Source organism: Phytophthora ramorum (genome assembly GCF_020800215.1).
Source record: "Phytophthora ramorum isolate Pr-102 chromosome Unknown Phyram_PR-102_s0015, whole genome shotgun sequence".
In the NCBI taxonomy this organism is placed as follows: Eukaryota; Oomycota; class Peronosporomycetes; order Peronosporales; family Peronosporaceae; genus Phytophthora; species Phytophthora ramorum.
The window spans coordinates 876,691-891,123 of record NW_027150661.1 but is presented as its reverse complement, the minus strand read 5'-3'; the positions used below and the strand labels follow the sequence as shown (position 1 = coordinate 891,123).

The window sequence follows — 14,433 nt, the reverse complement described above, 5'->3', positions numbered from 1 at the left end:
TTAGCAAACTCCATTTGTTGACAAACAAGCATCGTTGTTTTTGGTTTTTGAGAACCGTCTTCTCAGATTTTGGGAAACATGACATGGGGGCGTGAACGCCCCAATTGTGCAGGAAGTAAATTCCTATGTTTGATGCTTAGATCGGTTCATAACAGTCACTACACGCAGCGGGTGGGCGACAACAAGAGAGGCGAGGCCGACTGAATGCACTTAAATATGGCAGCGGCAACTGCAGCTGCCCCGGCCTGACCTCCGTTGCTCATAACACGTCGTCTCTAGTTCAGTAGCGACGCGATCGCGTAAGCATTCTTGGGCTCTTCCTCCGCTGATTGGTCTTTGGCCAACGACAGCAGCGTCTCGACCACATTCGGATGCACCTCTGCATTGACCGAACCCGTAGCAATCGCAGCATTTCCAACATCCGAATCTTTCTCCGAAGACGTAGCGTCGCCAGAATCCGTAGATTTGTCCGAAGAAGGAGGCGACCGGTCTCCGGTCAAGTGCACGGCGCAGAAGCCGCCCTTCTTGGCTCGGGCCGAGCACCACGTGAGGCTGCAGCGACGGCCCCCGCCGTGGCTGTAGCACAGGCCGCCGCTCTCGGAGCTGCTCTTGCAGCCGGCCACGCGGCAACGACGGCCACCTCCGTGGCGTTTGCACAGGTCGCGGCTCACAGCGCCGTTGGAGCAGCCGTCCACACGGCAGCGGCGGCCGCCCCCATGGCTGTAGCAGAAGCCGCGGCTGCGCGAGCTGTTCTTGCACATGGGGAAGTCGCACTTCTTGGGGAAGCAGGCGCGCTTGCTGCTGAGGCCGCTGGGCGGCGATTTGGCGTCTCTGGGGGTACTATTTCCGAGGTCACTCAAGCGAGGGAGTGACAGCGTCAGCAGGCTGTTGGGCGTCCACGCCTTGTCCTGGCTCGAGAGCATCATGGCCGGTGGCGGTGGCGGTGGCAGGAGGAGGCCGCGCGAGGGCTGTGTGGCCTGCTGCCGCTCGGCGAAGGCGCTGGCGGGCCCGGGGGCGTCCAGCGGAGGCAGCGAGAGAGAAGCCTCGGCCGAGAGACGCGTCTGGGGCGGCGCCTGCTGGTGCAGCAGGTAGATCCACGTGCTCTCCTGCTTCTCGAACTCGGCGGACTGCTTGGTGCGCATGGCCGTTGGTGGTGCGTTGGTTGCGCTTCTTGGGGGCGGGCTCCGATACACGGCGGTATTTTTAGGCCTGCGGACGAGTGCGCCGATTGGCAAATGATGGCCAAACACGGAGCGGCGGAGACTGCTGGTCTCGAGTATGAGTGTGTCGCGAGTGACTTGACTTGAGTATGCGCTCGTATACAGGTCGGGAAACAAAGAAGGCTTCTATGCACGCGGGCAAAAGCGGACGCGATCGACTGTCGCCTTCTGCTTTGTGGAGGTGGAAGGCCGACGGCGGCGAGGGCCGAGCATGACGAGCATGGAGGATGTGAGCGCTGCTGTCGCTTGGGTGTCGCGGTGGGTGTTTGCTGCTTGCTGCGAGGCCTGCGAGCTCATACTTAGTTCAGTGTGAGCAAGCCCTCTGCAGGATCGGGCGGGAGCCGGGGATGTAGATGAGCGCGCAAGGAAGGGGTGTAAATTCGATTAGTGCGGGACCCGTGTGCCGCGGAGGATTTTATTTTATACGGGTTGTGGCGGCGAGCCCTTCGTCTACATCCGCATCTTGACAATCTAGTTCTGGTCTGCACACGCCTATCGTCATTTAAAGGGGTAGAGCCGGACCATATAGTTTGCGCATTTAACTTCAGCTTGCATACAAAAAGCAAGTCTAATACCTGTAGACACCATAAACTTCAAGCAAATCGTGGGATCGACGCTCGTCGACGAGACCTTCGTCTGCAGGACCAATTTGCAGCGCCTGCACGGGCGAAAAAGGCTCCGGCTTCGTCGAGTGAGCGCACACATGAATCACCATTGCTGTTGCTGTTGCTGCTGTTGTTGCTGCTGTTGTTGTTGTCGGCGAAGTCGGCTTCTCTCCATGCCAGCGCTAATGATGCCGACGGCGGCTGGACGATGACGCTCGACATTCGTTTCGAACGGTGATGCGCTCTGCGCAGAAACGCGGGTGAGTGACGAGGCCGCTGAACACGGCAAGTGGCTGGAATCTCGCCGCCAGCTGCCTTTGGCCGGGTCTCCGCTATCGCTATCGCTATGAGGTAAGGGCCAGCGCGCAATGGTCTGCACGGGGCCCAAGAGGAATCCTCGCTCAACGGCGCTTGCATCGGACGCGTGTCGAGTGAGCTGTCAAGAGCGAGTCGTCAACGAACCGAGCGCAGCGTAACACTCGGCACGTGCCAGCTACCCTCGGAAAGGAGTGTGCGGTCTGCTTCCGGGCTCGCTCGTCGATGGCTGCAGACTGTCGACACCGCCAAGCGCTTCGACGAGACCACAAAGTATCACTCAAGAGCGCGAGTCTCCTTCAACGGATAGAGCGTCGATGCTCAGTTCTTCAGCTCTGCATCGGCAGCGAGGTTGTCATCTTTCTGCTCCGCCAATGGCACGCGATGCGCGAGGCTGAGTCACCCGAATTTGCATTTGCGGTGAGTTAGCTGGTTCACTGAGGTAGGTGACCAACTTGGTCCTCGCAGCGCGATGCCAGCAGCGCGCGCGTCGACCTGTGCGTTTGTCCATGTAATGAGGGTTGCACCGAATACCCATCGACTCGGTACACATACGTCCTGGCCATCATTGGCGTCCCCAGACAAAACGAAGAAGTTGCAGCACATGAAGTTCTCCGAGGTGAGCACGATATCATTGAGTGCAACTGGTACATGTCGGCACGCGAGTCGGCGAAGACCTTCTGGTCACTTGTGGCCACAAGTTGTGGCCTCCATGTGCTGCACGTTGTCCTGGCAAAAGCTAACTTTTCGCCATTTACTCCCGATGTTCGCATTGGCGCTGCCGGTATCGCGCTCGGAGACCAACGCCAATGAATCAACATGCAAATTCGGGTGACTCAGCTTCGCGCGCACCACCTTGCAACAAAAAGATGACAAACCGCAGAACTGTGGACCTGGCCATCAAAAGCTTTACCAAGAAGCGAAAATGGACCCCAGGTTTGTCAATAAGACAAAGCCTCCAATGATGCCAGGATTCAATAGCTTCTTAGTTAAACACACACAGAGGACCCAGTTAGACTTTGTGGCTCGTCGTCGAAGCCAGAAAATAGAAATCACCGCGCTGGTCTGCAGTGCAGCATCGATGTTTTGGTGGCACCGAAGCAGCAAGCCAACGACGGCAACTTTGGTCCGAAATTTTAGCGGCCTCGATCGCACCGGGCTCCTTCCTTCCGGGGGTAGCTGGCACGTGCGGTGTAGCGCATCTTCAGAGTGTTACGCTGGGGATGTTCGCGCTCGGTTCCTTCTCGATTCCTTTTTGACGGCTCACTCGTCACGCGTTCGACGCTGAGCGATGATTCCTTTGGCCCCGTGCAGACCATTGATGCCGCCGCCCGCTGTCCACAACCGATAGCGAAGCCCCACGGTAACACAGCCAAAGCCGGCAGCCGAGGAGATTCCTGCAATCGTCGCTGGCATCGTTTGCGGCAATGCCAATTTGGCATGGAGAGAAGCGACCGCGCACTGTCAACAACCACAATGACGACCCAAGTGTGGAGGGAGCCAGGGAGAGCTGTTTTGCCAAGGTAGAACCGTACAGGTATGTACATGTAGTATAGCGACTCGGGGTCTTGCTTGAGCGGTTGTTGTTGACATCTAGCAATGGTGCCTCAACCCAGCAAATGCCCCCACTTTGTACTGAAGGTCAAAGACGATTGCAACCTGTACTGGACGTTCGTTTGCGCATCATCACCAGCGATAGTATGTTTGGCACGCTGATCCTCTCAGAGGCAAGCACATTCTCTCGTTTCTCCTCAGAGGCAAAAGTTTCGCCTAGATCACTCGTTGGCGTACTTACCTGCTACTGCTTTATTCTCACGTTGTCACAGGCCCAAGTCGTTTCCAGCACCCTCAGTGTCTGATGAACTCGATACCCCACGGGTCGTTCACACTGTACTGACCACAAAAGTTTCATCCCAAGACCGTGAACGAAAACAACTGTACCATTGGCGAGGTACGGTACGGTTGCTAGCCTCAACGAACAACAGCAGCGTGTCTCGAAGCAAGTGCTTCCCGGCACGGATACCCGTCGCATGCACGGTCGTCTGCACGGTTCACAGCCAGCTCACTGTGATTGCCTGGACTCGAGTTTCGAGCCAGCTGCTCACCTCGTGGTTACCTGGAGCATGGAGGATTTCTCTCTCCTCCACGCGAAGAAAGAGCCCTGGCGATCACCCCTGATCTTAGCAATGGGCTACACGAAGTGGTGGTTTCTGTGGCTTCTTCTGTGGCTTCTGCTCAGGTTCTTCCAGTCTGCTCCGTTCTAACGCATTCATGGCCATGGACAGATAACGGCGAATGATCTCGCCTTGAACAGATAACGACGGATGATATGTATCCTTGAGCAAATTCGGCTTTCCGATCAGTAGTGATTTGTTATACCTTTTCCATTGTGTGGAAATAGTAGTATGTGGCTGCGCTCAGCACTTACTTATCCGTTAGCTTGATTTGCGGACGCTAAGTCCTCCGAGCCGGGAGCCCGTGCTGCCGAATCCCAATGCAGGCAAGCCCTCGCTGCTCTGTTTCGGATGTTCTATTGATTCTATTGACAAGGCCAGCCAGCGAGACCCTGACACTCAAAGAGCAATGGAAAGGCCTTGGCTGTCGGCATAACCATCGCGGCCAGCTGGATGACGCCCCGTTGTTCACGCACCACGTGGAGACTGACGGCCAGTGTAATCAGTGTGGTGGTCGCCATTGCTGGACACCACGTGAGCAGTAAACACCTCACTTGCCAATTAGGCACTCTCCGATCACTCACTTCACGCGCGCCATGGAACCTCCCCAGTACAACCGCGCCTTCCTGGCCAGCAGCGCTGCCACCACCTCTACGATGGTTGGCCCCCTGTTCACCCGAGGTCGCGTGAAGAGAGGGTTTACCAGCACAGATTGGAGGCACACCACCCGCGTTGCGGAGACCGACCCAACCATTCGACTGTCATCTCCGACTGCACCATCCGTGGCGACGCGACGGGTGCCAATACCAATGTCAATGCCAATGCGACTGCCAGCTAATCACTCGGTGGTAGCAGACCCCCTTCGCTATATGGCTGATCCCGAAACAACGCGACAACGTAGCATCGTTGATGGCGTCCGTGACTTTGGTCGTTGCGCTGCGTACTTGGTGCCTAGCAGCGCAATCGTTCGACGGCGCAATCCAAAGCCAGTGGGTCATGGCGGCAAGCGAAAACCTGTTCGTCTGAAAACTGCTCGTCGTCGGGAGCAGTGCCGCGCCAACCAAGCACGCTATCGCTCGAGGCAAAACGACGCAGTCAAAGACCTCGAGGAAGCCGTCTCGAGATTGAAGCAAGAGAAGCCATTGCTCGCGCTGCAGCGAGATCGAGCGCTCTACAGCACCAAGCACAGCGTGTTTACCTTTGCGATGGAGTATTTTCACCTCTTTCGCAACGGACTACATGCTCCGGCCCACCGCGCGCAAACCGGTCGCGGCGAACCAAGTCCTACATTCCAGCAGCAAGTCGTCTTTCTACGATCTTCTTTGGCTCCTGACGTCATGCTAGGCAAACACCAAGGTGTGGAAGCACTCATGGAGCAATGGCGGCGGTACTCGGCGTATTTTGACGACTTGTGCTTTCAGCTGGATCACATGACGGAATTGTCGAAGGACCTCGTCCAAGTCTCAGCGTCTCTCAGGGTGACAGCGACAAACGCAACGTTTGAGAACGTGTTCCCGCAACTGCTGGCTGAGGAGCGAGGATACCGCAGAGACGATGCGGAAGACCTCAAGGCGGCCGAGCTAGGGTCGAAGCTGCTCGGACGGCGTCTGCTTCTTCCTTGCAGGTTGTACCTCGAGTGGGACGAAAGTAGCTGCCAGCTCGTGCGCTTAAACATGGACGTGGACTTCCTGGCACCAATCAGCCGCGTGTTGAATTCGCTGGAGGATGCTGCCTACGTCTTAGACCAGGCCCTTATCTCTGTCGATGGTTCGATTGGCAAGCGCTTCAGTTAGGCTCAGAGCTCCTAGAACCTTAGCTTAGTACACGTACATTTGAAGTGAAGTCTGCTCTTCGCACAACACTGTGGTACAACTAAATCGGACTATGGATACGCCTTAACCGACCATGCACCAGGTTGTGTGCGCTTGAATAACACGCTGGCGTTGCCCCTGCGGTGCAGCCTAGAGGCTACTGAGAAGCAAAAGCCGCCACCTTATCTGCCAATTGGTATTAATACAAGCGGTCAAAGACGGATTGCAACACACATAGGACGTTCGTGTGTGCGTCATCACCAGTATCTCGGCGTTCGGGGAACTTGATAATGTACCTCGCGAGGTCGTCCACACTGTACTGACCACAAAAGTTTCATCCCAAGACCGTGAACGAAAACAACTGTACCATTGGCGAGGTACGGTACGGTTGCTAGCCTCAACGAACAACAGCAGCGTGTCTCGAAGCAAGTGCTTCCCGGCACGGATACCCGTCGCATGCACGGTCGTCTGCACGGTTCACAGCCAGCTCACTGTGATTGCCTGGACTCGAGTTTCGAGCCAGCTGCTCACCTCGTGGTTACCTGGAGCATGGAGGATTTCTCTCTCCTCCACGCGAAGAAAGAGCCCTGGCGATCACCCCTGATCTTAGCAATGGGCTACACGAAGTGGTGGTTTCTGTGGCTTCTGCTCAGGTTCTTCCAGTCTGCTCCGTTCTAACGCATTCATGGCCATGGACAGATAACGGCGAATGATCTCGCCTTGAACAGATAACGACGGATGATATGTATCCTTGAGCAAATTCGGCTTTCCGATCAGTAGTGATTTGTTATACCTTTTCCATTGTGTGGAAATAGTAGTATGTGGCTGCGCTCAGCACTTACTTATCCATTAGCTTGATTTGCGGACGCTAAGTCCTCCGAGCCGGGAGCCCGTGCTGCCGAATCCCAATGCAGGCAAGCCCTCGCTGCTCTGTTTCGGATGTTCTATTGATTCTATTGACAAGGCCAGCCAGCGAGACCCTGACACTCAAAGAGCAATGGAAAGGCCTTGGCTGTCGGCATAACCATCGCGGCCAGCTGGATGACGCCCCGTTGTTCACGCACCACGTGGAGACTGACGGCCAGTGTAATCAGTGTGGTGGTCGCCATTGCTGGACACCACGTGAGCAGTAAACACCTCACTTGCCAATTAGGCACTCTCCGATCACTCACTTCACGCGCGCCATGGAACCTCCCCAGTACAACCGCGCCTTCCTGGCCAGCAGCGCTGCCACCACCTCTACGATGGTTGGCCCCCTGTTCACCCGAGGTCGCGTGAAGAGAGGGTTTACCAGCACAGATTGGAGGCACACCACCCGCGTTGCGGAGACCGACCCAACCGTTCGACTGTCATCTCCGACTGCACCATCCGTGGCGACGCGACGGGTGCCAATACCAATGTCAATGCCAATGCGACTGCCAGCTAATCGCTCGGTGGTAGCAGACCCCCTTCGCTATATGGCTGATCCCGAAACAACGCGACAACGTAGCATCGTTGATGGCGTCCGTGACTTTGGTCGTTGCGGTGCGTACTTGGTGCCTAGCAGCGCAATCGTTCGACGGCGCAATCCAAAGCCAGTGGGTCATGGCGGCAAGCGAAAACCTGTTCGTCTGAAAACTGCTCGTCGTCGGGAGCAGTGCCGCGCCAACCAAGCACGCTATCGCTCGAGGCAAAACGACGCAGTCAAAGACCTCGAGGAAGCCGTCTCGAGATTGAAGCAAGAGAAGCCATTGCTCGCGCTGCAGCGAGATCGAGCGCTCTACAGCACCAAGCACAGCGTGTTTACCTTTGCGATGGAGTATTTTCACCTCTTTCGCAACGGACTACATGCTCCGGCCCACCGCGCGCAAACCGGTCGCGGCGAACCAAGTCCTACATTCCAGCAGCAAGTCGTCTTTCTACGATCTTCTTTGGCTCCTGACGTCATGCTAGGCAAACACCAAGGTGTGGAAGCACTCATGGAGCAATGGCGGCGGTACTCGGCGTATTTTGACGACTTGTGCTTTCAGCTGGACCACATGACGGAATTGTCGAAGGACCTCGTCCAAGTCTCAGCGTCTCTCAGGGTGACAGCGACAAACGCAACGTTTGAGAACGTGTTCCCGCAACTGCTGGCTGAGGAGCGAGGATACCGCAGAGACGATGCGGAAGACCTCAAGGCGGCCGAGCTAGGGTCGAAGCTGCTCGGACGGCGTCTGCTTCTTCCTTGCAGGTTGTACCTCGAGTGGGACGAAAGTAGCTGCCAGCTCGTGCGCTTAAACATGGACGTGGACTTCCTGGCACCAATCAGCCGCGTGTTGAATTCGCTGGAGGATGCTGCCTACGTCTTAGACCAGGCCCTTATCTCTGTCGATGGTTCGATTGGCAAGCGCTTCAGTTAGGCTCAGAGCTCCTAGAACCTTAGCTTAGTACACGTACATTTGAAGTGAAGTCTGCTCTTCGCACAACACTGTGGTACAACTAAATCGGACTATGGATACGCCTTAACCGACCATGCACCAGGTTGTGTGCGCTTGAATAACACGCTGGCGTTGCCCCTGCGGTGCAGCCTAGAGGCTACTGAGAAGCAAAAGCCGCCACCTTATCTGCCAATTGGTATTAATACAAGCGGTCAAAGACGGATTGCAACACACATAGGACGTTCGTGTGTGCGTCATCACCAGTATCTCGGCGTTCGGGGAACTTGATAATGTACCTCGCGAGGTCGTCCACACTGTACTGACCACAAAAGTTTCATCCCAAGACCGTGAACGAAAACAACTGTACCATTGGCGAGGTACGGTACGGTTGCTAGCCTCAACGAACAACAGCAGCGTGTCTCGAAGCAAGTGCTTCCCGGCACGGATACCCGTCGCATGCACGGTCGTCTGCACGGTTCACAGCCAGCTCACTGTGATTGCCTGGACTCGAGTTTCGAGCCAGCTGCTCACCTCGTGGTTACCTGGAGCATGGAGGATTTCTCTCTCCTCCACGCGAAGAAAGAGCCCTGGCGATCACCCCTGATCTTAGCAATGGGCTACACGAAGTGGTGGTTTCTGTGGCTTCTTCTGTGGCTTCTGCTCAGGTTCTTCCAGTCTGCTCCGTTCTAACGCATTCATGGCCATGGACAGATAACGGCGAATGATCTCGCCTTGAACAGATAACGACGGATGATATGTATCCTTGAGCAAATTCGGCTTTCCGATCAGTAGTGATTTGTTATACCTTTTCCATTGTGTGGAAATAGTAGTATGTGGCTGCGCTCAGCACTTACTTATCCGTTAGCTTGATTTGCGGACGCTAAGTCCTCCGAGCCGGGAGCCCGTGCTGCCGAATCCCAATGCAGGCAAGCCCTCGCTGCTCTGTTTCGGATGTTCTATTGATTCTATTGACAAGGCCAGCCAGCGAGACCCTGACACTCAAAGAGCAATGGAAAGGCCTTGGCTGTCGGCATAACCATCGCGGCCAGCTGGATGACGCCCCGTTGTTCACGCACCACGTGGAGACTGACGGCCAGTGTAATCAGTGTGGTGGTCGCCATTGCTGGACACCACGTGAGCAGTAAACACCTCACTTGCCAATTAGGCACTCTCCGATCACTCACTTCACGCGCGCCATGGAACCTCCCCAGTACAACCGCGCCTTCCTGGCCAGCAGCGCTGCCACCACCTCTACGATGGTTGGCCCCCTGTTCACCCGAGGTCGCGTGAAGAGAGGGTTTACCAGCACAGATTGGAGGCACACCACCCGCGTTGCGGAGACCGACCCAACCGTTCGACTGTCATCTCCGACTGCACCATCCGTGGCGACGCGACGGGTGCCAATACCAATGTCAATGCCAATGCGACTGCCAGCTAATCGCTCGGTGGTAGCAGACCCCCTTCGCTATATGGCTGATCCCGAAACAACGCGACAACGTAGCATCGTTGATGGCGTCCGTGACTTTGGTCGTTGCGGTGCGTACTTGGTGCCTAGCAGCGCAATCGTTCGACGGCGCAATCCAAAGCCAGTGGGTCATGGCGGCAAGCGAAAACCTGTTCGTCTGAAAACTGCTCGTCGTCGGGAGCAGTGCCGCGCCAACCAAGCACGCTATCGCTCGAGGCAAAACGACGCAGTCAAAGACCTCGAGGAAGCCGTCTCGAGATTGAAGCAAGAGAAGCCATTGCTCGCGCTGCAGCGAGATCGAGCGCTCTACAGCACCAAGCACAGCGTGTTTACCTTTGCGATGGAGTATTTTCACCTCTTTCGCAACGGACTACATGCTCCGGCCCACCGCGCGCAAACCGGTCGCGGCGAACCAAGTCCTACATTCCAGCAGCAAGTCGTCTTTCTACGATCTTCTTTGGCTCCTGACGTCATGCTAGGCAAACACCAAGGTGTGGAAGCACTCATGGAGCAATGGCGGCGGTACTCGGCGTATTTTGACGACTTGTGCTTTCAGCTGGACCACATGACGGAATTGTCGAAGGACCTCGTCCAAGTCTCAGCGTCTCTCAGGGTGACAGCGACAAACGCAACGTTTGAGAACGTGTTCCCGCAACTGCTGGCTGAGGAGCGAGGATACCGCAGAGACGATGCGGAAGACCTCAAGGCGGCCGAGCTAGGGTCGAAGCTGCTCGGACGGCGTCTGCTTCTTCCTTGCAGGTTGTACCTCGAGTGGGACGAAAGTAGCTGCCAGCTCGTGCGCTTAAACATGGACGTGGACTCCCTGGCACCAATCAGCCGCGTGTTGAATTCGCTGGAGGATGCTGCCTACGTCTTAGACCAGGCCCTTATCTCTGTCGATGGTTCGATTGGCAAGCGCTTCAGTTAGGCTCAGAGCTCCTAGAACCTTAGCTTAGTACACGTACATTTGAAGTGAAGTCTGCTCTTCGCACAACACTGTGGTACAACTAAATCGGACTATGGATACGCCTTAACCGACCATGCACCAGGTTGTGTGCGCTTGAATAACACGCTGGCGTTGCCCCTGCGGTGCAGCCTAGAGGCTACTGAGAAGCAAAAGCCGCCACCTTATCTGCCAATTGGTATTAATACAAGCGGTCAAAGACGGATTGCAACACACATAGGACGTTCGTGTGTGCGTCATCACCAGTATCTCGGCGTTCGGGGAACTTGATAATGTACCTCGCGAGGTCGTCCACACTGTACTGACCACAAAAGTTTCATCCCAAGACCGTGAACGAAAACAACTGTACCATTGGCGAGGTACGGTACGGTTGCTAGCCTCAACGAACAACAGCAGCGTGTCTCGAAGCAAGTGCTTCCCGGCACGGATACCCGTCGCATGCACGGTCGTCTGCACGGTTCACAGCCAGCTCACTGTGATTGCCTGGACTCGAGTTTCGAGCCAGCTGCTCACCTCGTGGTTACCTGGAGCATGGAGGATTTCTCTCTCCTCCACGCGAAGAAAGAGCCCTGGCGATCACCCCTGATCTTAGCAATGGGCTACACGAAGTGGTGGTTTCTGTGGCTTCTTCTGTGGCTTCTGCTCAGGTTCTTCCAGTCTGCTCCGTTCTAACGCATTCATGGCCATGGACAGATAACGGCGAATGATCTCGCCTTGAACAGATAACGACGGATGATATGTATCCTTGAGCAAATTCGGCTTTCCGATCAGTAGTGATTTGTTATACCTTTTCCATTGTGTGGAAATAGTAGTATGTGGCTGCGCTCAGCACTTACTTATCCGTTAGCTTGATTTGCGGACGCTAAGTCCTCCGAGCCGGGAGCCCGTGCTGCCGAATCCCAATGCAGGCAAGCCCTCGCTGCTCTGTTTCGGATGTTCTATTGATTCTATTGACAAGGCCAGCCAGCGAGACCCTGACACTCAAAGAGCAATGGAAAGGCCTTGGCTGTCGGCATAACCATCGCGGCCAGCTGGATGACGCCCCGTTGTTCACGCACCACGTGGAGACTGACGGCCAGTGTAATCAGTGTGGTGGTCGCCATTGCTGGACACCACGTGAGCAGTAAACACCTCACTTGCCAATTAGGCACTCTCCGATCACTCACTTCACGCGCGCCATGGAACCTCCCCAGTACAACCGCGCCTTCCTGGCCAGCAGCGCTGCCACCACCTCTACGATGGTTGGCCCCCTGTTCACCCGAGGTCGCGTGAAGAGAGGGTTTACCAGCACAGATTGGAGGCACACCACCCGCGTTGCGGAGACCGACCCAACCGTTCGACTGTCATCTCCGACTGCACCATCCGTGGCGACGCGACGGGTGCCAATACCAATGCCAATGCCAATGCCAATGCGACTGCCAGCTAATCACTCGGTGGTAGCAGACCCCCTTCGCTATATGGCTGATCCCGAAACAACGCGGCAACGTAGCATCGTTGATGGCGTCCGTGACTTTGGTCGTTGCGGTGCGTACTTGGTGCCTAGCAGCGCAATCGTTCGACGGCGCAATCCAAAGCCAGTGGGTCATGGCGGCAAGCGAAAACCTGTTCGTCTGAAAACTGCTCGTCGTCGGGAGCAGTGCCGCGCCAACCAAGCACGCTATCGCTCGAGGCAAAACGACGCAGTCAAAGACCTCGAGGAAGCCGTCTCGAGATTGAAGCAAGAGAAGCCATTGCTCGCGCTGCAGCGAGATCGAGCGCTCTACAGCACCAAGCACAGCGTGTTTACCTTTGCGATGGAGTATTTTCACCTCTTTCGCAACGGACTACATGCTCCGGCCCACCGCGCGCAAACCGGTCGCGGCGAACCAAGTCCTACATTCCAGCAGCAAGTCGTCTTTCTACGATCTTCTTTGGCTCCTGACGTCATGCTAGGCAAACACCAAGGTGTGGAAGCACTCATGGAGCAATGGCGGCGGTACTCGGCGTATTTTGACGACTTGTGCTTTCAGCTGGACCACATGACGGAATTGTCGAAGGACCTCGTCCAAGTCTCAGCGTCTCTCAGGGTGACAGCGACAAACGCAACGTTTGAGAACGTGTTCCCGCAACTGCTGGCTGAGGAGCGAGGATACCGCAGAGACGATGCGGAAGACCTCAAGGCGGCCGAGCTAGGGTCGAAGCTGCTCGGACGGCGTCTGCTTCTTCCTTGCAGGTTGTACCTCGAGTGGGACGAAAGTAGCTGCCAGCTCGTGCGCTTAAACATGGACGTGGACTTCCTGGCACCAATCAGCCGCGTGTTGAATTCGCTGGAGGATGCTGCCTACGTCTTAGACCAGGCCCTTATCTCTGTCGATGGTTCGATTGGCAAGCGCTTCAGTTAGGCTCAGAGCTCCTAGAACCTTAGCTTAGTACACGTACATTTGAAGTGAAGTCTGCTCTTCGCACAACACTGTGGTACAACTAAATCGGACTATGGATACGCCTTAACCGACCATGCACCAGGTTGTGTGCGCTTGAATAACACGCTGGCGTTGCCCCTGCGGTGCAGCCTAGAGGCTACTGAGAAGCAAAAGCCGCCACCTGGTGAGGAACATTCGGAGGATGTTCAGGTTTCCTGGAAGACGAAGGAGTTTTGTAACGACCGGATATTCTGGACCAAGACCAGAGCACGAGGAAGTGCAACTGTCGCACGAAGTGGCCTGAGTAAGCTAGCAGTCTAGAGCACTTTCCGTTTCTCCTCTGATCGATAAAGCAGTCTCGCTCCTAACTACCCACTCAAGCTCTATTGTCCAAGCAACGCCAGGATGTCCAGCCAAGGTGTTGTTCCAGGTGCTCTGGTGTTCGTCGGGCCGGTTCACGTACCAACCCTCGAAGGCTTTGCGTACCTGTCGATCGTCCGGATCCAAGGTTCGGCCGCCGTTGTTCGACTTGCGGGGCCCGATGCCAGTGAAGAAACACCGGAGTTTGAAGTCAAGGTGTCGGTACTACGCCATCGAGTTGTTGAGACTCTGGAATCTGAATTATGGCCAGGGTCTTATGTTGGGCACCCAATTGCGTTCGTTTATCCAGAAGGCGACACTAGTGATCAATGGACGTACGGTCTCGTGACCAGCTACTCTTTTCACGACGGATCGGCCCAACTCCACGTCCGCCACAACGACCAAACCATGCGCATTCGACTATTGAGCACCTCAACGGTTATCGCTGCAGACCGCCTGAACTACGCCCTACGAACGGGAGAACATTTGAATGTTAATGTCCTCAACGCACTTGAACTTCTCGACAAACAAAACCAGGTAATTATCGCGTGCGGAAAAAGTAGGTCTGGACTACCAACCAGCGTTACTACAACGATGTTGAGCATTCCGTACTATCCTGAAGATCGCGTCCCTTTGATACGACCGGACAATCTCGAAATTGTGTATGTCCGTCGCCAACACATTGTGGATTGTGAGCTAACTCGACGCGGAAGTCAACCTC

At 55.6% G+C, this 14,433-nt stretch overlaps 5 protein-coding genes across 5 annotated transcripts; 4 read left to right on the top strand and 1 right to left on the bottom strand.

The window, feature by feature from the left end:
- Positions 1-275: 275 nt before the first annotated feature.
- KRP23_12598 (putative WRKY transcription factor 19) lies at positions 276-1,142 on the bottom strand (the record flags this gene model as incomplete). Its single annotated transcript, XM_067883234.1, has 1 exon — positions 276-1,142. The coding sequence occupies one exon, from the start codon at positions 1,140-1,142 to the stop codon at positions 276-278; it is 867 nt and encodes a 288-aa protein (XP_067739506.1).
- A 4,041-nt stretch (positions 1,143-5,183) lies between these two features.
- On the top strand, positions 5,184-6,107 carry KRP23_12597 (bZIP transcription factor 1; the record flags this gene model as incomplete). Its single annotated transcript, XM_067883233.1, has 1 exon — positions 5,184-6,107. One exon carries the CDS (start codon positions 5,184-5,186, stop codon positions 6,105-6,107), a length of 924 nt encoding a protein of 307 aa, XP_067739505.1.
- Positions 6,108-7,582: 1,475 nt separating this feature from the next.
- On the top strand, positions 7,583-8,506 carry KRP23_12596 (bZIP transcription factor 1; the record flags this gene model as incomplete). The annotated part of the gene is made up of 1 exon (XM_067883232.1): positions 7,583-8,506. The coding sequence occupies one exon, from the start codon at positions 7,583-7,585 to the stop codon at positions 8,504-8,506; it is 924 nt and encodes a 307-aa protein (XP_067739504.1).
- Positions 8,507-9,993: 1,487 nt separating this feature from the next.
- KRP23_12595 (bZIP transcription factor 1) lies at positions 9,994-10,917 on the top strand (the record flags this gene model as incomplete). The annotated part of the gene is made up of 1 exon (XM_067883231.1): positions 9,994-10,917. One exon carries the CDS (start codon positions 9,994-9,996, stop codon positions 10,915-10,917), a length of 924 nt encoding a protein of 307 aa, XP_067739503.1.
- Positions 10,918-12,410: 1,493 nt separating this feature from the next.
- On the top strand, positions 12,411-13,334 carry KRP23_12594 (bZIP transcription factor 1; the record flags this gene model as incomplete). The annotated part of the gene is made up of 1 exon (XM_067883230.1): positions 12,411-13,334. The coding sequence occupies one exon, from the start codon at positions 12,411-12,413 to the stop codon at positions 13,332-13,334; it is 924 nt and encodes a 307-aa protein (XP_067739502.1).
- Positions 13,335-14,433: the final 1,099 nt, after the last annotated feature.